A 24,027-nucleotide genomic window follows, 5' to 3' on the forward strand; every position below is an offset into this window, starting at 1 on the left:
AGATAATGTCTTGGCTGAAGACAGCCGCCGTCTGAAACATAGTGGGCTAGGCTCCGCCTCTCCCTTCTGCCACCTGACATACCAGGACACACATCTGCTAACTGTACATATTCCTGCTTTCCTTCTTTATTACTGTGTATATGCCATGCTTATATTTTATTGTCTGTAACTAAGTTTCGCAAATTCATGTATCTGCTGCGCCTTGTTACCCTAGGGTATTCTGCCGCATTACAAATAATAAACTAAACTAAACTAACCAGGTTTTCCTCTTTTATTATTAAAATAAAAAACAAGTCAATTGGTGGGTCCAGGTCTGGGGAGGGGAGGTCCCTTTATCCTTTCCCTCATCTTTATGGGGCTCCCACCTCCCTAGCCTAGGCTCCCTACTCCAACAGGTCTGATGTTAATGCAAATTTCTATAACCACGTGACTCCAACTGTCTACGCTATCCCTATTATGAGGAGGCCTACATGCCGTAGCCTTATCTAATGAACTCCTTCATGGACTTTCAAAAATGGCTAGTGGGGTATTGTCTTTTCCCTGACACCCTTCCCAAAGATAACCATCTCTCAGCCATTTCTTTACTCTTGATTGTCTTCTATCTCCCGGTCTTCACACTCTGTTGCCTGGTCATATAAATCTCTCCTCCTGTCTTTACTCTCCAGTTCCCTCAGATACTATTCGCTTTTCTCTGAATCTCCAATCTCCCACCACTACGCCTGCCTCTCCTTTACCGTACCGTCCTGCCTCTCACTTCTCTCTCTTTCTCGCTCTCAAACACACTCTCCAAAATTATCTGTAAACACTCTCTCAATAGCTCACACACAAAAAAACAAATTAAATTGGTACCACCCTCTCCATCCCAACACAGTAGCTTCAGTCTCACCAATCACACCAAAGGTCTCCTTCAAGTCCTCTTCCACCCACGGCACACTACACTCTGGCCTGTTAGTCTTCCTCCAGCTCCACTGACCTCACCCAAACCCCTCTCACTACCAACTGATTCTGTTGGCCTTTTATATCTCTCTCCTTCATGCCTCGAAGAAAGTTCTCTCCAATCCCATTGGTTGCTTCCCAGGGCCAATATCTAGCTTCTCTGATCCCAATTCCTCTCATCTCCTCCCCTTCTGGGCCATAACTTCCACAGGAGGTCTTCATAAGTGCCCTTAGCTCTGCCCCCTTTCTGATATCCTTTTTTCTCCATCCTGCAATGCGGCCTCCTCCATAGTTTGCTCTCTGATTCTCTTCGGAACCCAATAAGTCAACGTCCACAAACGCTTTGGAGAGAGTTTCATGTTCTCCCCTATGGCTGTGTTGTGCTCTACTGGCTCCAACTCCACAACTGCAGTACCCCTGTAGCATATCTGCGCAGTCTGCAGTAGATATTCGGTCTCCTGAGTAGAAGAGCCATTTCATTTTCATTTGGATAGCCATCCAGCTACTCTTGTTCCAGGTCAGGAGTTGTCCAGAGGGCCCATGTGCATTTAGGTACTTGTAATTTTTGGGATAATTCTGAGAAGATAAAGAGACCTGGCAAGGAAAGAGCCTAATCGGTCTGGGAAAGTACCAATACTCATACATGGCTTCATGGAGACCAGTGAGCTGGGGGCAGTGTTGCCCCTCAATATCCCAACATGACCTCTGTGGTCCTTGAACCCCCCATGACAAGGTCAAACCTATGACCCTGTCACACACTGCATTCACACATTGCATGTGTCGATATCGTATTTTCACAGTTGATTTACAATGAGCAAGGTCCCACTATTGATTTACTCTTGGGGAATGTGCTCTTATTCTTGTGATTTACAATATTTAATCAGGCATAATGTGCGCTGAGCACAAATTGCTCACTGTGGGCATGTGGTTCTCCACAAATCACCAAACATGCAATGTGTGTGCGTGGGGACAGAGGGAAATTGGAATATATGTTATGTTATATAGCATTTGTATAGTGCCTACTGCACTAATGGTATGGCCCTCAAAGTGCTTTGGGGATGAACGCCCTTCAGAGGACCGTGGTCCGGGATGTGGAGGAAGGATTCTAAAATGCGTGTGTGCATTTTTAGCCAGCACGAAGGTAGGTAGGGAGTGACTAGGTCCCCGATGGCTCCTAGTGATTGCATCAAATGCGGAAGCAACAAATGCAAAACCATTGAAAAAAATGCATCGGAAAAATGCTTCTCCCAACCCCTGTTTTTTTACCCCTTAAAATCCATTATAGTAAAAAAATAAAATCATTACCGACAAAAGAAATCATTTTTTCGATGCTTTTGCATTCGATACTATGGCCCTCATTACAACACCGGCGCTAAACCATGGCGCTATTAGCACCATGGTTGGTGCCGGTGTTGTAACGGGTCCGCCATGGTTCAATGGGGAATTACCACCCCATTCCAAGGTTGGCGGGGCGGTAATTCCCCATTGAACCATGGCCCTTCCCCATTCCCATTTTCGCCCCATAGGGCTCTATGGGAATGGGGAAGGCGCTAAGTACGGTACCGCAAATTGCGGTACCGTACTTAGCACCAAGTTCCCTTTGCGGGTCCCTACTTTAACAGCTGGTCTAGACCAGCCGTTCAGGTCGGGTCCCGCAATGGGACCTCGCAGTAAGGCGCTAATGGGTTAACGGTGCTGCAGCCTTTTACGGCGCCGTTAACCCATTAGCGCCAGGGTCGTAATGAGGCCCTATGTATTTGATGCAATGCCTGGATACCGTCCCTGATAGCAGTCCATGGAAATCAGATGAGAGGATGGGTGCTGTGACAGATTGTCAGGTGCGTAGGAGAGTCAATGAGACTGAATATGTGCACAGCTGGACTTCACAATGGAACAAGAAGGCGGGGTCCGTACGGAGCCCGTCTTCCATTTCCATGGTGGCCAGCGGGGACAACGGAGCAGAGTCAGCAGTGACAGGCCCCATCACTGCATAATCAGGTAAGTGGGGCTGGGGAGGGATTAAAAATAAGAAGGGAAGGGAGGGTGAGGGGAAGATTATGGGGCAGGGGAAGCAGCCATCAGGTTGCTCAGAACGCAGTCTTGGATCGATAGATTCAGCCCGCGATCCAAGCAAATTGATCGGTTGCTCCCCCCGCCCTGGGTGCTAATCCCTGGTATGAACCTCATTCCAGATATTCTGACTTGAGCAGCAGCCTGAGAAGCAGCCCAAAACAGTTCTCTTCAGATGTGTGAGGTAGAGAGGAGCATGTGCAGTTCCATTCTTCAAACTAACAGCAATGAAACACAAAATACGTAAAGTTTATTGTTAGTAGTTCCACGTTCATTAATTTACCATTACAACTGCTGTCCTCCTTTCTTTTACCTCCCAAAAAAACGGGTTCCTTTTTAGGTACACAACGTAACGTGCTAATAGCCTTTTAGACCTCAGAAGTAGTCATTATCGCTTAGCTTCAGGCAGGAACTTGGGGGGTGGATCATTATTCAGCAATAATGACCCCTCCCTCGGTGTATAATGGTTAAATATTTACAAAATGTGCTACAAATGATGGCTTGATGTTTACACTTAGTGCCTTGTTCAATCTTTTAGAAACAACTTGCCTACATTTTAAACACGCAGACACTGCTTTTTGTGGTCCAAAACCTGCCTTTATTCTCTGGACAAACCCATTTCTGTAGATGGAATATTATCTTCGTCTCCTTTGTGACAGTATCTTGGTATGTTCCTTCTTTAGAGATATGTGAGCAATGTTCTTGCACCCATCCAAGGCACCAGTGAAATTTCGCTCACATTACAAGACACCGTGGCGCCTAGGACAGATGTCATTTCTATTACTGGATGTAAACTGTAAAAGCGCTTTGAAACACTTCTGTGTATAGGCGCTATATAAATAAACAATCATATCATACCATACACGCCAGTCCCCATGTAGATCCTCATTATGAGTATTGCGGAAATGGTAAAACCATGTGATGTTTCAAATCCGTCCTACTTTTGAAAGTACCTCCTAAATTAGGATTTGGAATGGGATGGGTTGTTAAGTGCACAGGGTACACAGAAAGTACTGCATTTGGCAAATAACCCGTATTTATACCATTGAGTGCTTTCTATGCATCCATATTCTAAATATCCCATGCGACCACAACTCGTACTTAGGTATTCTTTTTTTTTTTTAAACAAGGGGTATTTGAATAGTTCTACTGTGGCCCTTAGTGGGATTGATTGAGGTATAGTAAATGATTCTGTAATATGATGCCCCATGGATCCATGATGGAGTCTTGAAGAAACTTGCAGATGCCGTATCCTCAAACTATCTACAAACAAGTGTAAGGTAGCATACTTTAAAAAAAAATCCCCCAAGCAAGAACTAGGAACGTATCTTTCATTCTACAAAGACGATCCCAAAGTGATGCAAGATTTCAAATCAAAACCTTTCAAAAATATATTTTTGCAAATCAGTAATTATTTTAATACATATATAACACAATATATATAGAATACAATATTAGATATGGGTTTGCTAAAAAAATAAAAATGTTTAGCAAACCCACATTTAATTCGGATTTACAGCAAATGATTGTGATGATGAATGCATTCACACGCTTTGGATTTTATGTACAATTCTACACATTTGTACGTCTTTTGTGTAACTTATTTCATTTACTTTTAGTTGGAAATAGTGTATTATATATATGTGCATGTTTGTCCAACAGATATTGTTTTTCGTGTGTCAAAATGCATTGTTTGTTTATGACTTAATATGTCCCATGTTGGTGTTAGTATTGTGTTCTAAAATCATGTGGATTTAATCGCACTTTAAAGATTAAGGGGCTGATTCATGGAATTTGTGCGCCCAAAAACAGTGATTTGTGTGCCATTCTGCCTGCAAATCTCTGTTTAAGAAATGGGGATTTGCGGGCAGAATGGCGCACAAATCACCGTTTTTCGGCGCCCAAATTCCATGAAACAGCCCCAAAGCCCTCTCTTGCTTTAAATAAGAACATGATTGATTTGTCAAAAAATCTTTTTGAAAAATATTGATTTGAAATGCTATATGCCCTCGCTAACAGCCTTTTGGTGTAGCAGTGTCTTCAAACTACATTCAATTCCTGGGTCAAAAACACATCATCAATCCCCAGCTCATGCATGATCAATCCCAGCTCATGCATGATCAATCCCCAGCTCATGCATGATCAATCCCAGCTCATGCATGATCAATCCCCAGCTCATGCATGATCAATCCCAGCTCATGCATGTTCTCCTGCCTCCACATGGCATTGAAACGTTTTGCTGCTCAAACATTCTGAGCGGCACAAGGCTCATGATCCACCACCACCATCTCTCGATACTGTACCTGAGCAGTGTGAATTTGATCTCGGTGGTCAGGGGATACTTCTCGAACTGGATAATGATGCCAAACAGGACAGGCAGGATAAAGTTGGCGGCAGTAATAGCGACAGAGGGGAGGTACCCCACCAAGAGACTCAGGAAAAAGTTCATCTGCACATTCTCCTGAACAGAGAAAGATAGAAAGGTTATACTCTGAGGAGCGAGGAGTCCTTCTCCGACTGGTACTTAATTCATTGCATTTCTTCTATATCCTGTGGATACTCCCATGGGGTAAATCATTTTATACAATCTTAGCTTTTTAGTTTTTGGAGTAGTGGAGTTCTGCCCGAAGCTCCTACCCAAGAGCAATTATGCTGAAGCGTGATTTTTCATTAGCATGGGTACAGTACACTACACCCAAGAGGGCAGGTACACCAACCGCAGCAGAGTGTAGAAAAGAATCTGAAATGTGAAGTGAGTACAGAGACTAGCCTCCCCAGAAATCTGGAGTTGGGTTGATTTAAAACACCACATTCCTGCTGGTTAGCTGGACAAAATACAAGAATCTGGGAGCCCAGGCCATGATGATGGCACCGACAAATACCACCACCGGTGTGCACTCCAAAGAAAGGCTTTGTAATTCACTTGCCAGTTTGAAAATATTTCAAAAGCAGAACCATTTGTTCTGGTATCTGGTGCAGTGTTCTCCTTGAGCTCTGCACCCTTTCCCCTCCTGTGCGTCCCCTTGTCTACAAACCCTCAGGTATCGGAGCACTTTACCCACGGTGCGTGATGCTCATTTATCGACCTCGGAAGGATGAAAGGCTGAGTGTGGCCCTGCCAGGATTCGAACCTGCGCCAGCAGGCTCTGCACAGATGTCAAAGCGAGGCTCTACTCGCTGTGCTATCGGACCGGCTTATAAGAATGTTTCATAGAAGAATGGGTACATCATTTCCTAGACTCTGATAGTAACCTGCAGCCATTGAGTACACAAAGATGACGCCTTATGCCCAACTCACGTTCTCACCTTGCCCGCCGCCCCGATATTAACATATCTCGTGCTCTCTCTCTAAACCACCAACTGCCATTATATCTTTCTCACCTGGCTTATCAACTGCTGAGAGTACTCTGTGGCTACGTAGATGGCGAAGAAGGCAGCTCCTAGCAGGGCGATAACCACTAGATTCAGCAGGATGCGGGTGGTGTAAATGCAGGCACGCTGACCCCTGCTGCGCTCTGCCTGCTTCCGCCTCATTGCCTCCTCCTCAAGATCCATCTGCAGAAGGAAAAGAGGGACAGATGGGCAAGGCATTACTGGATGACGTTTTCATCTGGCGACTGGCCCCGAACAAGAGGATCATCGAAACACTGAATGTTTTATTGACCGATTAGCTGGAGAAGACAGAGGGCAGTCAAAAGAGAGTAGACCTAAGTTTGCTCAGATTTCCTAAGTGATCAGTGCCTATGAAAGGCCGATATATCTGAGTAAGACTGTGCCACATTATTCTCACCCCCAGAAGGACGGAGGGCTGGAGAAGAGTCAGTAACATGCTATCCAACTGTCCTACAAAGAGTGACCAAATCCTACAAGCCAAAAACTGGGACAATTCTGCAATTCAACATAATTGACCTAGAAAAAGTTCACCAAGAGCATAGCACTGAGTTATGAAGATGGCAGACTTTAGGACGTAGGCTCACTGATACACTAAAATGGCTGGTATCTCATGTTTCTTTTTTTTTATATGGTTAGTTTTGAGTCTCTTCAGACTGAATCACTTGTATTTCAGGGTTAATGCAAAAAAAAATGTACGAGCTCCTTTTGCAGTTCAATTATCTTGAGCCAGGGGCTGCTTTTGCAGAATGCTTGGATGGATCTATGTCAATTAATTCTGCTGGTGCAAGGTTTAGGATATGATTGGAACACTGGGTGTACATACATTGCACAGAGCTTCTTTGCACCCTCCCTTCCTTCATTTACCTTCTTTTGCCTCCTCTCTCCATTACTCAGTTTCCTCCCTTCTATTCAAACCCATTGCACCTCTACACTCTTTCATCTCTTCCTCTGTTTGTGGAGTCACTGCATCTCCTAGCAGCAGTGAGCGAAGCATTTGTTTACATGTGTACCGGTGCATTTGTACAGAAGGTGACATTGCTATATATTATATTGTGATTTATTTTTGCTTTGAGATGTAATTGTGCAATTTTGCGTACAGAAATGCAACGATGGAAATTTAATGCAACAAATTATTACTTTATCCTTAAAATCGGACAAAATACACTCAAATAAATGCATTCGAAGAAACGATTCCTACAAGAAATGATATTTGCCGTCTCAAGAGCAAAGAAGAAGCCCCCGCAGAAGAAACAGAAGAGTATTGACAAGTGGGGAAAACAGAGACCGAAGTCCAAGCTTTTACCCACGGAACCAGGGGAACAATGAAAACTGGAATAAACAAACACCAAATAAAACAAACAAACACAAAAACATCCGCGACCAAAAAACCCAGAACAACTGAAAGTGCTAGAAACTTTAAAACTGAAAGAAAACTCACAGGGAATCTGGTCCTGGTTGCCAAAAGCACTTTCAAAAACTATGAACAAATAACAATGCGAACGTCGGCAGAGTCACGTCAACGACATCTTGCAATCCGACCAGTCCCAGACTACTCTAAAATTGTGCTATTGGAATACACGAGGATACACCCACCTGACGACCCAGAATGATGCGGACTTAGCATCATGTGACGTGATCTGCCTTCAGGAAACATGGCTCACCGACAAACCGATTCTAGACGGATATGACCTAGTCTTGGCACCTGCAAAAAAGGGCCCTTTGGGCCGTCCGTCTTCGGGTCTGCTCGTGGCCTGCAGAAACGGTGTCAGCATAAAAATGAAAGAAACCTTGTTGACAAATCTATCTATACTAGCAGTTCTTATCGAACTCGAAGAACCTGGAAAGAAGCGAAACTCAGAAATTGCAATCCTAAACTCTTATTGGAATCCTGCAAACATAGACTCGAAGGACTTCATCCAAATGATGGAAGACTCCATCGACGAAATCCAGTCTACTCGCCTGGTCCCATTTCTTATCATCTGTGGAGACCTCAATATTCCATGCATTCAACCAGGCTCGAGAGAGGGTAAAAACTCAATATCCACACTTGCAGCCCAAAGAAGTAAGCTCTGGAGTAAGCTGATGTCATCACGACATATGTTGAACCTCGACACGATCTTCAAGGAAAAAGACCGTCTCCCGACATGGGAACAGGGAACGGCAAAAGCAACAATCGACTACATATACGTATCCCGCCCTTTTATTGAGACTATAAAAACTTTCAAGGTCTACAAAACGACGGTAGTGACCACAATCAATTAACAACAACTTGGACTACTAACTTCCAGAGAACCAAGGACGAATCGTATGGTATGGAAGTAAACAACCAAGGAAACCGCCTAAAACTCTCAACATCAGCAGTGAGGTTGCTTTCAGAAAGATACTCAGAAGAGGGTTTGTCAGAGAAACACCCCAAACCAGACTACGTGCCCCTTCTTGTGGCTTTCCCGACAAAGAAAAGGAACTCTCAAAATTCTGAGTCCACACACAAACACAGTTATAATGAACAGCTGGTCCTAAAAAGACGCGAATTTCGAAGAATTAAGCGACAGCTGAAACGATCATCACCCAGTAAACAGGAGCAAAAGCTGTCGGAAATTACCAGAAACCACAGAAACTGGATAAAAAACCATTGCGCCTTCCTTTACCAGCAAGACTCAGAAAAAGTCCTGAAAATGATCTGTGGCAACAAAGACAGAGAATTCTGGTCTCTTATTAAATCCTCAAATCCATCGATCAAAAACTCCATCATCAACTCGATTGGGGAACAGAAATGGATCGATCACTTCCAAACCCTTTTCAAAGCCCCCCCAAATGAAAATGTCGACTACATCGAAAAAGACCTTTCGAGTTGGTCAAATTTCGACGACTACGAAGAAATTTTCGAAACCTTGAAAAAACTGTAAAAAACTCTAGAGCGGTCGGTCCAGACGGAATTTCTAATATGGACCTAAAATAAAAACCAACAGAATGGTCAACTCTCTTAAAAAAGATCTTCCAACGCTGTGCAAAAACGAAATCCATTCCATCTTCGTGGACTAAAGCGATTATAGTCCCAATCTACAAAAAGGGGGACGTGGGCGACCCTCTGAACCTCCGTCCAATCGCACTTTTGGACTGTATTGGAAAAGTTTTTGGGGCACTGTTGCTGAAAAGACTCCAAGCCTGGGCTAAACTGGCACCATGCCACGACATATTCCAAACTGGTTTCAAGAAAAATGTCGGCACATCGGCGAATAGCCTCGCTATCAGCACCTTAAAGAGCAAAGCAATTGAAGGAAAATCCAGATGCTTCATGGCCTTCGTTGACCTTTCCCAGGCCTTTGACCTGGTAGACAGGTCCCGACTCTGGACAAAACTTGAAAGATGGAACTGCCCAAAGGAAATTTTTTTGCCACTAAAAGCCCTGCACACAAAGACCTCTTTGTGAGTGCGACTGTCTCCCCAAGGCCAAGTCTCTGCAGTAATCCCGACGAGCAGAGGGGTAAAACAGGGTTGCCCTCTTGCCCCTAAATTATTCCTAGCATACATGGGTGACTTTGGAGAAACTGAAGACCTCACAAAAACTTTTCCACCGAAATTGGCCAAAGTACACATCAGCAGGCACATGTATGCCGACGACCTGGTTCTGTTCGACCAGAGTCAAATTGGATTGCAGAGACAATTAACAAATCTTTCTCACTACACAGAGGAAAACAACCTCCTAATTAACAAAGAAAAAATAAAAATACTAATTCTGGAATCAGCGCCAAAAAAAACCGACAAGTATAAGTGGTACCTAGAAAACACAGAAATCGAGAGAATAAAAGATTTCAAATACTTGGGTGTGAGCTTAGACAGTTCCCGCACAGAAAGTGAAATCCAAGACAGTCTGAAACTCAAAACCAAAAAGTTGGCGGCTCAAGGAAAAGCCATAGACCTAAAATATGAAATTTTTTCAATGATTCCAGTTATTGAATTTTACAAAAAAAAGGTGGTGCCTTCAATTACTTACGGCGCAGAAGCCATGCCTGAGATACCGAAAAACCTCTGGCCAAAACTAGAAGGCCTCTTTTGGAAAAAGGTCCTATGCCTGACAAACTCAACTTCAATGCCGGCAATTCGCCGCGAACTCTCATTAGCAGGCACAGTAACCATCAACTCAATATTGCTCTACCGAAAGTGCATTTGCCAGGACGCCCAGAACATCTACACAATGATAGGTGAAGAAACAAAATCCATTTCGGTGAAAATGCTGACAAAATGGAGAGAGGAAAATGTAGCTCTTTTGGACTCAGTCGCATGCTCTGAAGACGACCTCCACTCTAATCCAGTCAGAGTGTGCGAAAAACTCAAAAACCTTGACTGGGCCAATACTCAAATCGAAGCATCAGACAACAAACTGTTAGGCCACCTGCCACAGACCCTGTGCAAAGTAAACAAACTACAGAGGTTTATTAAAAAATGTCCTAATAGACAATCCCGGAATTTTTTAATCAGGATAAGATTAAACCTAATTGAAACCAATGAGATCCGCTACATCAGAGGTATCTCAGACTCACATGAATGCCGCTTTTGTGGAGCAGAAAAGCAAACCATACGTCATGTACTAATGACTTGCCCAGGGAACCAAAAGATCAGATTAGCCTACCTCGATCCACTCCGGGCAAATGGGCCTTTCGACATCGACCAGTGGTGGCACAGACTAATCGGAGGCGACAGAACAACATGGCAAATAGCCCCGGTGAAGATCATACAAGAAACATTGAAAATGTTAGGCTGAGGATACTCAAGATTTGAAAACCAGTTGATCAAGAGCTTTGTATAGTTCCATTCGGAACAAACGCAAATAAAAAAAAATATATATATTTGCCTAACTAACCTAGAGACTCCCCCACCCCTCAGCAAGGCCTTTCCTGCAGCCGTAAACCTGTGTATATGACCTGCATTTCTCTTTTCGTAGAGATGTGTTTTGATTAGGATCTTGCTTCAAAGCCTATTGCAACATGTACTGTTTTGGAGGAGACATGATGTGAAAGTATGTGGCTGGTACCGCGACCCCAATATGTCTGGTCGTCCTAGCCTTGCATGTAAGTGACTCTGATGCAGCCCCGTCAGTATGTCATTCACGTCTGCCTGCATGGAGATGGCCCACCGTCCCTGCGGGTGAGTCTGTCTCTGTGTGGAAGCACACCCCACTGCTCACCCGCAGTTCGTAGAGTATGCTCTTCTGCCTCAGGCGATTGATCTTTTCATTGAACATGCAAAAGTCCCAGCTGGAGAACACCTTGTTACTGTAGTTGCTAAGGGTGCTGTCTTCGTTCACCAGGCTCTGCTTCAGACCATTCACAGACCTGAAGGAAGACACAGATGGATGGGAGGGAAAACAATCAACAAAACACAGAAACCTAAATCCCATCCCTCATCAACCGAGCCTCCGCAAACAGCCTGAACAGAGTCTGGTATCTCAACCCAATCAAAAAACACCTGCTTGCAGATATTGGGGGCATAATAAGGCGCGCTAGCCCTCCCTTTACGTTTGCAATTAAGATTCACACATTTGTTGATATTCAACAATGACCATCATCACAAGATCAGACGCATCAACATTTAGTGTGGGACTCACACCCTCAATCACACGCTCAGCTTTGGTCAATATGAAAGGGCCCATCAACAGCGATGAAGATTCACAGCTGGAAATCATCCTGATTCTTTTAAAACATTTTGGTCCTAAGTTCTCCAGTCTCACTCCAGTGGCCTCTTAGGCCTTGATTTAATGTTGAAGGGGAGGCTTGGACTTTGAATCAATCAAATTATATTAAAGAGCATTGGAATGAGAAGAGAACTCCACTGAGGACTCCTACTGGTTATGAGCGACCACATTACCTCATAGTCAATCTTTTGTTACAGCTGCATTGAATGAGCAAGCCTAGGCAATCGGCTTCAAAAGGATTTGCCTTCATTGATTTCTGAAGAACCATGCCACATAACTGAGTTTACCCTCATAGGAAGAGGCTATTTATTGCCCAGAGCTCAAATGTCTCCTTCATTCCTGCGGGGATCCTCGTGTGAGTGAAGGCAATGCCAGCGAGAAACCAGAGATTGTATGATTTTGGGCACTGAACATATCTCTTATTTGAGGTTTGGTCCTTACAGAGAGAAACGTGATTCTATACCGAGGGACTAATGAGTGCACGGTCTTGGATATCCAACATTTGATAAATTCCTGGACGTCACCCTGTGATAAGAGAGAATTTCCTTGAAGGACTAATGATGACATTGATAAAGGGACCGAACATTAGTCTCGGCCATGGAAAAGATTCCCCCAAAATGTTGTTATAATTCTAAGTGAGTCCAACGATTACTTGCCTATGGAGGTCAAGACTGTTAAAGATTGCGTCTCTTGGGCGCTGAGTACCTGGGCTTCCGGAAGTTGTTCTTGGTGAGGTCGCCAGGCTGTCCGACAGGTGATTGAAGAATATGAGACGCGAGAAACCAGCACACCCCTTCCCCTAGAGTCAACAGGGTTAGAGGTGGACCAGCTCCCAACGCCACTAAAGTGCACCTTCCTGGTTCTTGCAGTGTTGGAGCAGTGTAGCAAGATAGAATTGCGGACGGAATGCCGTGGTGTTTCCAGAGGATGCAAATAACTGGAGGAGGCAGGCAAGTCTTGGAAGGCGAGGCAGTAGAGCAAGACTGTAGTGGGCACAACAGTAGAACAAGGCTGGAGCAGGCTGGAGCAGGCAAGGAATGGAGGGCAGGCTGGAGCAGGTGAGGACTGAAGGGCAAGCTGGAGCAGGCAAGGAATGGAGGGCAGGCTGGAGCAGGTGAGGACTGAAGGGCAGGCTGGAGCAGGCAAGGACTGAAGGGCAGGCTGTAGCAGGTGAGGACTGAAGGGCAGGCTGGAGCAGGTGAGGACTGAAGGGCAGGCTGGAGCAGGCGAGGACAGGAGAGCAGGCTGGAGCTGGCAAGGACTGGAGCTGAAGCAGCGAGGCTTCAGGAGCGAAGACACGATCCGTGAAACAAACCGCATTGAGACGCGGTGAGTTTCAGGATCATGCGCCTTAAATAAGACCGGCAGCACTCGGGAGGCTTGGAACGCAAGCCGTGTTATCCCCGAGTGCTGCCGCGTCCGAAACGAGGCTTGGGAAGCAAGCTTGTGGCTTCCCAAGCGTCTCGAGGACTGCGCATCCGCGAAGACCAAGACGCGGTCTTCCGCGCATGCGCAGGCCCCGGGACACAGGAACCCCGGACGCGCCGGGTGTCGCGGACAACCGCGGACCCCCCAACCGGTATCGGGGATAACAGCACCAGGATGGGGCGCGTCGGAATCCATAACCGCGCCCCCTCCGACAGGTAAGTGAGGTGGAGGTGGTGACACTATGCCCCCTCAAAGAAGGCCCAGGAGCCCCAGGTTTCCACGGAAAGCAGCGATAGAAATCACGGATCAGGCGGGGGGCATGCACATAACTGCGTGGTTCCCAAGTTCTATCACAGGCTGGGTAACCCTTCCAGTCCACCAAATCGCAAATTTCCTGTACCTCGAATTCGGGAGACCCCTGGACAACAACAGGTGCGGGACGAGGGGCAGAACGGCCAAACGTGTCTACTACATATGGCTTCAACAGGGAGACGTGAAAAACCGGATGCACCCGCCAAGTTTGAGGCAATTGCAAACGGAAAGCCACAGAAGACAGGCGTTTAGTGATCCTGAAAGGGCCAAAGTATCGGGGAGCCAATTTGGTGGGTAAATTACGAATGGGGAGATGTTTGGAGGACAACCAAACTTGATCCCCAACCTGGAAAGCAGGTTCAGGTGTCCTTCCCTTATCAGCCTGTCGCTTCATCCGTGCCTGCACTTCCGCCAAAGTACTGTGAGCCAAGGAGTGTTGATCCTGAATGGAAGTGACGAGCCAATCAGCGGAGGGAACCGTACTAGAAGGTACAGGACAAAAGGGTACCAATTTAGGATGTAAGCCAGACAAACAGAAAAATGGACTCAGGCCCGTAGCTGAATGAACGGTATTGTTATAGGAGACCTCGGCAAAAACCAGATGGGACTTCCAGTTAGATTGAGTGGCATTGGCAAAACAGCGAAGATATTGTTCCAGAGTCTGGTTAGTCCTCTCAGTCTGGCCGTTGGTATGAGGATGATAACCAGAACTGAGTGCACGATGGATGCCGAGATGACTGCACAATTGACGCCAAAAAGATGACAGGAATTGAGACCCTCGGTCGGATATAATCTTTTGCGGCAGTCCGTGTAACCTGTATATCTCCAGAAGAAATGCCGATGCCATCTGAGTAGCGGTTGGTATTTTAAAGAACGGAACAAAATGTGCTGCTTTGGAAAAGCAGTCCACCACAACCATAATGCAGGTATATTCTTCAGACGGAGGGAGTTCTACGATGAAATCAACTGCCATGGTGTGCCAAGGGTAAGGAGGAATCTCGGTGGGATGAAGCAACCCTAGGGGCCTCTTCCTAGGAATCTTCACCTGGGCACACACAGGACAACTCTTTACGTAACGTTCAATATCATGGGCCCAACCTGGCCACCAGAACTGTCTGGATATTAATTCTCGAGTTGCTCCGATACCACGATGGCCACCAACTCGGGAGTTGTGAAACCCCTGAAGCACAAGAGCTCGAAGAGAGGTTGTGGGAACATATAGCCTGTTCCGGAAGAAAAGTAGTCCATTCTCTTCAGTAACCTGAGGATTCCTCATGAGGCCTTCCCGATCAGGATCGGTACTAGTGTCTTGTAGAATCTTCTGGAGATAAGGTGATAAGGTGTATAAGAAATGCTTTGGGGATATAATTGGCTCCTCCCTGTACTGCTTTCTTGCTTCTACCTCCAAGGATCGGGACAAGGCATCGGCCTTTAAATTGCGAGCACTGGGGATGTATGTGATATGGAAGTCATAGTGGGAGAAAAAAAAGGCCCATCGGGCTTGGCGAGAGGTGCGGCACTGAAGAGACTTTAAGTACTGCAAATTTCGGTGGTCTGTACGTACTTCCACAGAATGCCGGCCTCCAAGGAGATGATGTCTCCACTCTTCGAATGCAGTTTTTATTGCCAATAGTTCTTTCTCGATTACTGCATAATTCTGTTCGCTAGGCGTGAGCTTGCGGGAAAAGTATGCCACAGGGTGTTCCACACCGGTTTCTGGTTCCATTTGTAAAAGGACAGCACCCACGGCAAGATCGGAAGCGTCGGCTTCTACTATGTATGGCACTTCGTCATTAGGATGACGCAAAATGGGAGCAGTACTGAAGGCTTGTTTCAAGACGTTGAAAGCCTTGGTTGCTTGTGTATTCCAGACAAAAGGCGTTTTACTGCTAGTTAGTTGAGTTAAGGGAGCCGTGAGTTGAGAAAAATGGGGTATAAATTGCCGATAAAAATTAGCAAACCCCAAAAATCGTTGTAGGGACTTTATATCAGAAGGTTGAGTCCAAACTTGAATGGCTTGTACCTTGGCCGGATCCATGAATATTCCAGTGCCACTGATCACATATCCCAGGAATTCCATCTTTTTCTGGTGAAAAGAGCACTTCTCAAGCTTAACGTACAGGTGGTTCTGGGACAAACGTCGAAGTACCTCTCGAACGTGTTCTACATGTTGCTTCAGGGAGACAGAAAAAATGAGGATGTCATCGAGATACACCCAAACTGATATCCCGATTAGATCACGAAAAACGCTATCCATAAAACGCTGAAAGACAGCCGGGGCATTGCACAAACCGAATGGCATTACCCGGTATTCGTAATTCCCGAAAGGAGTCTTAAAGGCCGTCTTCCATTCATCTCCCTCTTTGATTCGTATTAAGTGATAAGCGCCTCGTAGATCCAACTTAGTGAACACCTGGGCAGTTCGAAGGGACTCCATGATGCTTCGAATCAATGGCAATGGATACCTATCTTTTCTTGTAATGTCATTTAATTGACGGTAGTCAATACAGGGTCGTAAGGTTCCTTCCTTCTTCTTCACAAAGAATAGCGGGAATCCAGCTGGTGATTTCGAGGGAGTGATATAACCCTTCCTAATACAGTCTGACAAGTATTCTTGAAGAACTGCCTTCTCAGTAAGGGACAGGGCGTATACCTTCCCATGAGGTATTACTGAACCAGGTGCTAATTCGATTGTACAGTCAAATGTTCGATGAGGTGGCAGTGGAATGTCTTCGGGTTCAGAAAATACTGGCTGGAATTCGGCATATTCCTGAGGGACAGACAACAGGGCACAAAATTCAGGAGAGCCAGTACCCCTCGTGAGGGGTATGGTTGAAATCTCCTTTCCTAACACACCGGCCGAACAGCAATCCTGGAGACAGAGAGCGGAGGTGAAATCCAAAAGGCGAGCTCCCCAATTGATGGTAGGATTATGGTGAAGAAGCCAAGGTAAACCCAAGACCACGGGATAGGAGGGTGATTTGATGACATCCAAGGCGATCTCTTCCCCATGTTCTTTAATCTGCATACGGAGACACATGGTTTGTTGACCGATTGGACCGGAAGATAAAGGGGTTCCATCGATGACCTCGACTGGCAAGACACTTCTCCGGGGTAGCAAGGGTATTCCTTGGCTAATTGCAAATGTCTCGTCTATATAGTTCCCAGATGCTCCACAATCCAGTAAGCTCAGCACCTCTGTCTTCTTGTTAAACCATGACAACTTGATCCTCACCACCAGTAAAACAGCCGGTTGCATGGGCTGAAATGAAAAGGCGGAACTGGAAAGGACTGAATACGGATCTAGACCTGTCGTTGCCCTTCCAACTGACGACAGGCCAACTAGTTTTCCGGCTTTCTTTGTGGGCGTAAAGGACAAGTACCCAAGAAATGCCCAGCAGCCCCACAGTACAGGCAAAGTCTTAGATTCCGTCTGCGTTTCCGTTCAGCTTCCGAGAGCGGGCCCCTAACGGCTCCCAACTGCATGGGTTCGGGGCCGGAATCCGAAAGTCCGGAATTACCAGTTTGAACGTTGGGTGGTCTTGTGAACAGCCGTTCAGCTCGTCGTCTCTCACCCTTCCGTTCCGCCAATCGATGGTCTATTCGCAACACTTGTTCAATTAATTGTTGCAAGGTATCAGGTTCAGGGATGTGTAGCAATTCATCTTTGTACTCCTCTCTTAGACCTCTTCGGAACAAAGTCTTTTGAGTTATCTCAGGCCACTGGGAGTCAGTTGCCAACTGACGGAAACGGCCGATGTAAGCTATAATATCCATAACACCCTGTTTTAGTTCCATCAACTGATTCTGAGCTGCGGAGGCTAGATTAGGTGACTGAAAGACCCCCAGAAATGCCTTTTCAAAAGCTGCAAAGTCATTGAGTATGGGGCTATTGGCAGACACCAATGGAGCGGCCCAGGCCAGGGCGTTTCCAGTCAAGTTCCCCAGGATGTATCCTATCTTGGCTTTATCGGAATTGAAATGAGAAGTTCTGAACAGGAAATGTATTCTGCAATGGTTGCAAAACTCTGCCACTCGTCTCGGGTCGCCGTCGAACTTGATGGGCGTAGTCTGGGACATAGCCCCTTCTCCCTGGGACGCTACCCCAGAGGCTTGTGACACCATCTGTCTTAGACCAATGTTCTCTTGACGGAGTGCTGTCATTTCAGCCCGAAGAACACGCATCTCTTCCCGGAGATCTTGAGCCTCGTCCATCTCGAAGTCGGAAGGTAGGCGTCTCAATCTGTTAAAGATTGCGTCTCTTGGGCGCTGAGTACCTGGGCTTCCGGAAGTTGTTCTTGGTGAGGTCGCCAGGCTGTCCGACAGGTGATTGAAGAATATGAGACGCGAGAAACCAGCACACCCCTTCCCCTAGAGTCAACAGGGTTAGAGGTGGACCAGCTCCCAACGCCACTAAAGTGCACCTTCCTGGTTCTTGCAGTGTTGGAGCAGTGTAGCAAGATAGAATTGCGGACGGAATGCCGTGGTGTTTCCAGAGGATGCAAATAACTGGAGGAGGCAGGCAAGTCTTGGAAGGCGAGGCAGTAGAGCAAGACTGTAGTGGGCACAACAGTAGAACAAGGCTGGAGCAGGCTGGAGCAGGCAAGGAATGGAGGGCAGGCTGGAGCAGGTGAGGACTGAAGGGCAGGCTGGAGCAGGCAAGGAATGGAGGGCAGGCTGGAGCAGGTGAGGACTGAAGGGCAGGCTGGAGCAGGCAAGGACTGAAGGGCAGGCTGTAGCAGGTGAGGACTGAAGGGCAGGCTGGAGCAGGTGAGGACTGAAGGGCAGGCTGGAGCAGGCGAGGACAGGAGAGCAGGCTGGAGCTGGCAAGGACTGGAGCTGAAGCAGCGAGGCTTCAGGAGCGAAGACACGATCCGTGAAACAAACCGCATTGAGACGCGGTGAGTTTCAGGATCATGCGCCTTAAATAAGACCGGCAGCACTCGGGAGGCTTGGAACGCAAGCCGTGTTATCCCCGAGTGCTGCCGCGTCCGAAACTAGGCTTGGGAAGCAAGCTTGTGGCTTCCCAAGCGTCTCGAGGACTGCGCATGCGCGAAGACCAAGACGCGGTCTTCCGCGCATGCGCAGGCCCCGGGACACAGGAACCCCGGAAGCGCCGGGTGTCGCGGACAACCGCGGACCCCCCAACCGGTATCGGGGATAACAGCACCAGGATGGGGCGCGTCGGAATCCATAACCGCGCCCCCTCCGACAGGTAAGTGAGGTGGAGGTGGTGACAAAGACTCTCTCATGCCTAGCAGTTATAAATCTGGACAGTAGAGACACCTTCACGGAAAAGTTCAATGGTCCAAAGAAAGGTTACACCCCCATCGACGCACTTAAAATTATTTCAAGATGGAGTTGCTTTTTTCCTCCATCAATACCTTCTGCCCTCCCTCTCAGTGCAGATCCAGCTAGACATTAGTTATTTCGGTTCACCTTACCTGGCCACAATCCACACAAGACTGAGTAGGAAGTAGAAGAGGGTGGTAATGAGATAGGCCAGGGGGATGTTGTAGGAGAAGTCCAGCACTTTCACAGCTGCACTCTTGTAAAACCCATAAAACATGTATGTGAGTTCCATAAACCCCTGCAACAGAGGAAGAGAAAGATGGAACACGTGAGTATAGAAGCATCTGCAGCCCAGGAATGAGAGGGACAGGGAGAAGGGGAGAGAGAAATAGAGAGGAGATGGCTTGTGAGAAAGATAGAGAGAAAGGGGGGAGAGAAAGAGAGATAGAAAAAGAGTGAGAGAGAGATAGAGAGCGAGAGAGAGAGAGAAAGGGGAAGAGGAGATGGCAAGAGAGAAAGAGAGAGGAGGAAGAGAGGGAGCAAGCTATGCATGTCGACACACCTTACGAGTAATATTAATGCAGTAGAAGAAACATCTAGGCAGATCACACATCATCCATGTTTACCCTGGTCATCTCCATCAACAAACCAAACACTTGATTTGCACTTACACCCACATGAGCACTCAAATAGGTGAAACCAGAACATTACCAAAAAAGCTTTCTTCAAATACATAGAAAAAACTGGCAAAAGAATGGATAAACTACTGTTGCCTATTCTATTTTTGAACATGTTTTGATTAATACACATTGGGGCCTTATGACAAATTCGGTGGGACAGGAAAGAAGGGTGGGAAAATTGGGATAACTCAATTACTGCCACTTTAACACCACTTTCTGACACAGCCAAACTGTGTGTTTGGAAGCAAAGTGGAGGATTCACCTCCAGAATAAAAACTTGATTTGCACTTACACCGCATTGCTGGAGATATATCCTCCACTTTACTTCCAAACAATTGCCATATTTGCCATTGTGGAATTGCTGCTTGCAGTAAATCTGTAAAAGTCCCAATGAGTAGTTTCTGTTCACCCATATTTTTTAATTGAGTTAGAAAAACAGCATAATCCAGCAAACGTCGTTTTTTCTTCAAAATCAATGGTGTAGCCCAAACTAGAGCCTCTTTGCATACAACTAGAGCAAAATGGCTACTTTGGCATATTCAAAAATAAACGATTGTAGTCTGGCCATAACTGGTAAACATCCAGTGGTCCCCTGGACGTTGCTCAAGATTGTCCATCCCTATTATCTGTGGTCTACAGATGTCCCTACACCCCCCAATATCTTCTGCCCCCAGTGGATAATTTTAGTTTAAATATTGTTGATCCTAACTGACAGGTGTCCTCATTCTGCTTCTGTTGTCTTAAAGCTCATGCTGCGTGTCCTGAATATTCTGTGCCATTCGAACCAAGAGTTTGCTATCTGGGTTTTCTTTTTAGGCATGGCAAACTTTCACAATTTTAACAAATATCTTGGAACTTGGATGCCAACCCCTCCATTTATAATGTATTCAAGAGCACCTTGGCCAAGTGCTAAGCCCAGGGGCCCTGTCATCTAGGGGAAGGGGCAAAACTAAACAAGAGAAGGTTCGAAGGAGGTTCTTTACAGAGTCCTTGGTGGAGGAAAGACAAAGCATGGCAGGATACAACAGCCAAATCAAATGAAGAACCTAGATTTCAAGGACTTACCATCGAGAGAGTATTCAGTTGCAGTGCCCTGCTAACACCAACCTGTCCCTTCCCTACCCTCTATAGTCCAGGCAGCAAAAACACTGAAGTATCAGGAAATAACTGCTATACAAAAATCTATACCAATGTTAAATACGTAAGACCATACATAGATATACAGAAGGCTACAGACACCAAATCCATGAGTCCACGAGCATAAATGTGAGCGAGAGACCGAGAGAGAGAGGCACAAGCTCTGCCATGGGTAGTGCAGAAAAGTACTGCCAGGCTGGGAAAAGAGCAAGGGCTTCCAGCTAAAAGGAGACCCCCAGAGCCAATGGACAAGTGTCTTGTGAGAGAGTGGGAGAGCAGAGAGAGACATGGAGGCTGAGGATAGGGATGCAAGTGCGTAGCGGAAGGTGGGAGAAGGAGAAGGAAGATCGCCAATGCTTTGCATCACCTGAAGAGTCCCAGAGGGGTCCATCCTCTCCCCAGTGATCGTCAATCTATACATGAAAGTGCTGGGATCCCTCTTAGCCACACACAACATCCACATTCCCGTCGTTCTTCGTTGTGCCGCTGAGAAGTGTCCTACACGCGACCGCATGCCTCATCAAGGGTCTACACAGATACGACCACATCACCCCAGTCCTCATTGACCTTCACTGGCTCGCACGAATCAGCTTCAAGTCTTGCTGTATCATCTATAAGGCAGTCGGCCTCAAGTCACCCAGCTATCTCACAGAGAAACTCAGCATAGAGTGCACCATCAGAATCTGGGACTCGTGCAGACTTGAAATCTGCTGCTGCAAAAAGGAAAGGACCAGAAAACAAGCCTTCTCTGCCTATGCCCCAAGACAATGGAACCTCCTCCTCCTCCTCACATCCACGCTCTCCTACAATTCAGAAAAGAACTCAACACCTAGGCCATCACGTTGCCCCTGCACCACTTGATTTGCTAGATGCTGTTAGACCCTCTCCTCCCTGCCACCCTATACAGATGTACCCCCCCTCTGTGCCCCTCTATATCCTACCCCTGCTATATTTCACACAAAAATCGGGGGGATGGAACAGAATCACAAACATCCACCAACGAATGTTAACCATTCAAGAGTTCTAGTCCTTTGTTATCCTTAAATCCTTTGTTTGTATTGCTACCCCAGATCTGGGGCACCTCTGATTGACCTATATGCCGATGATTTACTTTTATATATGCAACTGATCCTGAGCAAGCATTATGAACTATGTTCAAACCCTCCAGGGTATTTGGACAGCTCTCAGGGTATACAGGGTACAGTTTTAAAGCAGAAATACTCAAGCCAACTCTCATTTTACCTTCACGCTAATAAAGTAGTAAATTAAGTACATGGTTATTTGGTTCACTACAAGTCGTAAAAAGAGACTTCTTGTCCTCATTATGAGTTTGGTGGTATCTGGACAGAAAATCCTCCCAGATACCACCCAACTGTATTACCGTTATCGCCACTTGATTCAGTGGTATTACCACCAGTTTACAAGTGGTGGTGGCAGTGAAAGTCCCTATTTTCGTTTTAGTCCATAGGACTAAATGCAGCTTTTTCGTCGGAATTACTGTGGCGGTAATTCTGGCATGGTAATTCTGCCAAAATTGGGTGAATTTTGCTCCAGCTCATAGCCGGAAATGAATCCTATAACTTTCTGCCTTTCCTATATATAGTTGGGCAATGCGGTAATGCTGCAGTATACAGTAATACCGCTGCATTTAACCCACAGCACCCAAATTGTAATGAAGCCCACATTTATGAAAATAAATTGAGTGAGGGAAAGGTTCAATTAAAAACTGAGATTTTCTCGAATAATCCAAATACAGTACATCAAATGTATGTACTTCGAAGGGGGTGATTTTAAAATGTGGTTGTCCCCAAAAATACATTTTTTACACTAAAATCCTTAATTTTTTAATTCATTTGGGAAGATAAGGAGCCCTTTGATTAAATACCATAAACTTCCATCTTGGAAGAGGGAGGCTGGAAAGCTCCACATTTCTTTAAATATTTTCTTGCTGTTGAATTAAAGCACCTTGGCGCCTGATATCATTAGACCGTCTATAATTGCAATCATAGAGAGAGAAGCCAAAAGAGTCTCGATTTATAAATTGTATAACACTACATTTAAAAAAAAATAAAAACTTAACACTATTAATATGTATGCAAAAACCTTGCACAAAATCTGGTTACAAAGGGGGCAATAATAAGTTATTATGTAGACAACTTACACCACTCTGGGGCTGCCCTCTGTTTAGTACAGAATTCAGTAGCGGAAATAGTTGGACTTCCGCAACAACTGCATTTCAAACAACTGTCTAATTCTATGTAAAATAAATACTTCATTCAGTTTGAAGAATTGGCCCATTGGATAGCATGGTGGGTGGACATAGGGGGCAGGTAATACAATGAGCTATGAGATGTTGGACCTGGGGCAGTGTGGGGAGAATCCCACCGTGTACCGGCTGTCTTGTAGGGGCTTTTCCAATTGGTACATCATATGTCCAAAAGCCTTTAAGAGGACTCCAAGCATAAGTAGGCTCGCCCATCCAAATATAAGCCTGTATATATAACTCCCATTGCCCTGAGAGTCTGTCCCTTGGAGTTGTCCTGGTACTCCCACATGCCATCACAAATGATACAGAGGAGTGTATAACACAGAGCACACAGTACCAAGGATACCAAGGAGGGAAGTGTGGAGGTTTTCAAATTAAAGAGAAAAAGGTTTCCACTGGAACACTAGATTTAGAGAATCACCTGATGCACCTAGCAGGTTCCCCGCACTGCGATAGTATGAGCGTGCCCAGAGGTGTGTCCCTTGCTCACTGCGCCATAGGGAAACAGGCTGCACCTCACTGATGAGGCCCAACAAGGACAAAACATGTCTGGGGTAGCTTATGTTTCCGTGCAGAGGGGAACTGGCCTAGTAGTTTGGGCTGGGCTGCTTCCATTGGTGGCAGTAAATGACTGATTGGCACATGGCTGGCCGGCTTTTACAATGACGCAGATGGGCTAAAAAACGGTAGTGTGGAAAGTTGCCCAGAGCAGTGTCAGTGGTTCAGATGAATTCAAAACCTTGCACTCATTACTTATTTGGTTATAGTGGATGACCATGCACCAGGAAATGTAGAGTTGCGCCATATGCAGGGCTGAACTG

The 24,027-nt window shown here is 46.0% G+C and overlaps 1 protein-coding gene across 1 annotated transcript in view; it reads right to left on the reverse strand.

Moving 5' to 3' along the window:
• LOC138526164 (transmembrane channel-like protein 7) overlaps window positions 1-24,027 on the reverse strand; it is a 368,500-nt gene that overhangs the window by 231,962 nt on the left and 112,511 nt on the right. Inside the window, exons 6-9 of the mRNA XM_069636577.1 lie at window positions 19,276-19,421; window positions 11,585-11,732; window positions 6,388-6,561; window positions 5,310-5,467 (exon numbers count right to left, since the gene is read on the reverse strand). Of these exons, the coding sequence (XP_069492678.1) occupies window positions 5,310-5,467; window positions 6,388-6,561; window positions 11,585-11,732; window positions 19,276-19,421 (626 nt within the window). The remainder of the gene's footprint in view (window positions 1-5,309; window positions 5,468-6,387; window positions 6,562-11,584; window positions 11,733-19,275; window positions 19,422-24,027) is intronic.

The sequence above is a fragment of the Ambystoma mexicanum genome, chromosome 1q (assembly GCF_040938575.1).
Source record: "Ambystoma mexicanum isolate Mex_15411 chromosome 1q, UKY_AmexF1_1, whole genome shotgun sequence".
Classification (NCBI taxonomy): domain Eukaryota; kingdom Metazoa; phylum Chordata; class Amphibia; order Caudata; family Ambystomatidae; genus Ambystoma; species Ambystoma mexicanum.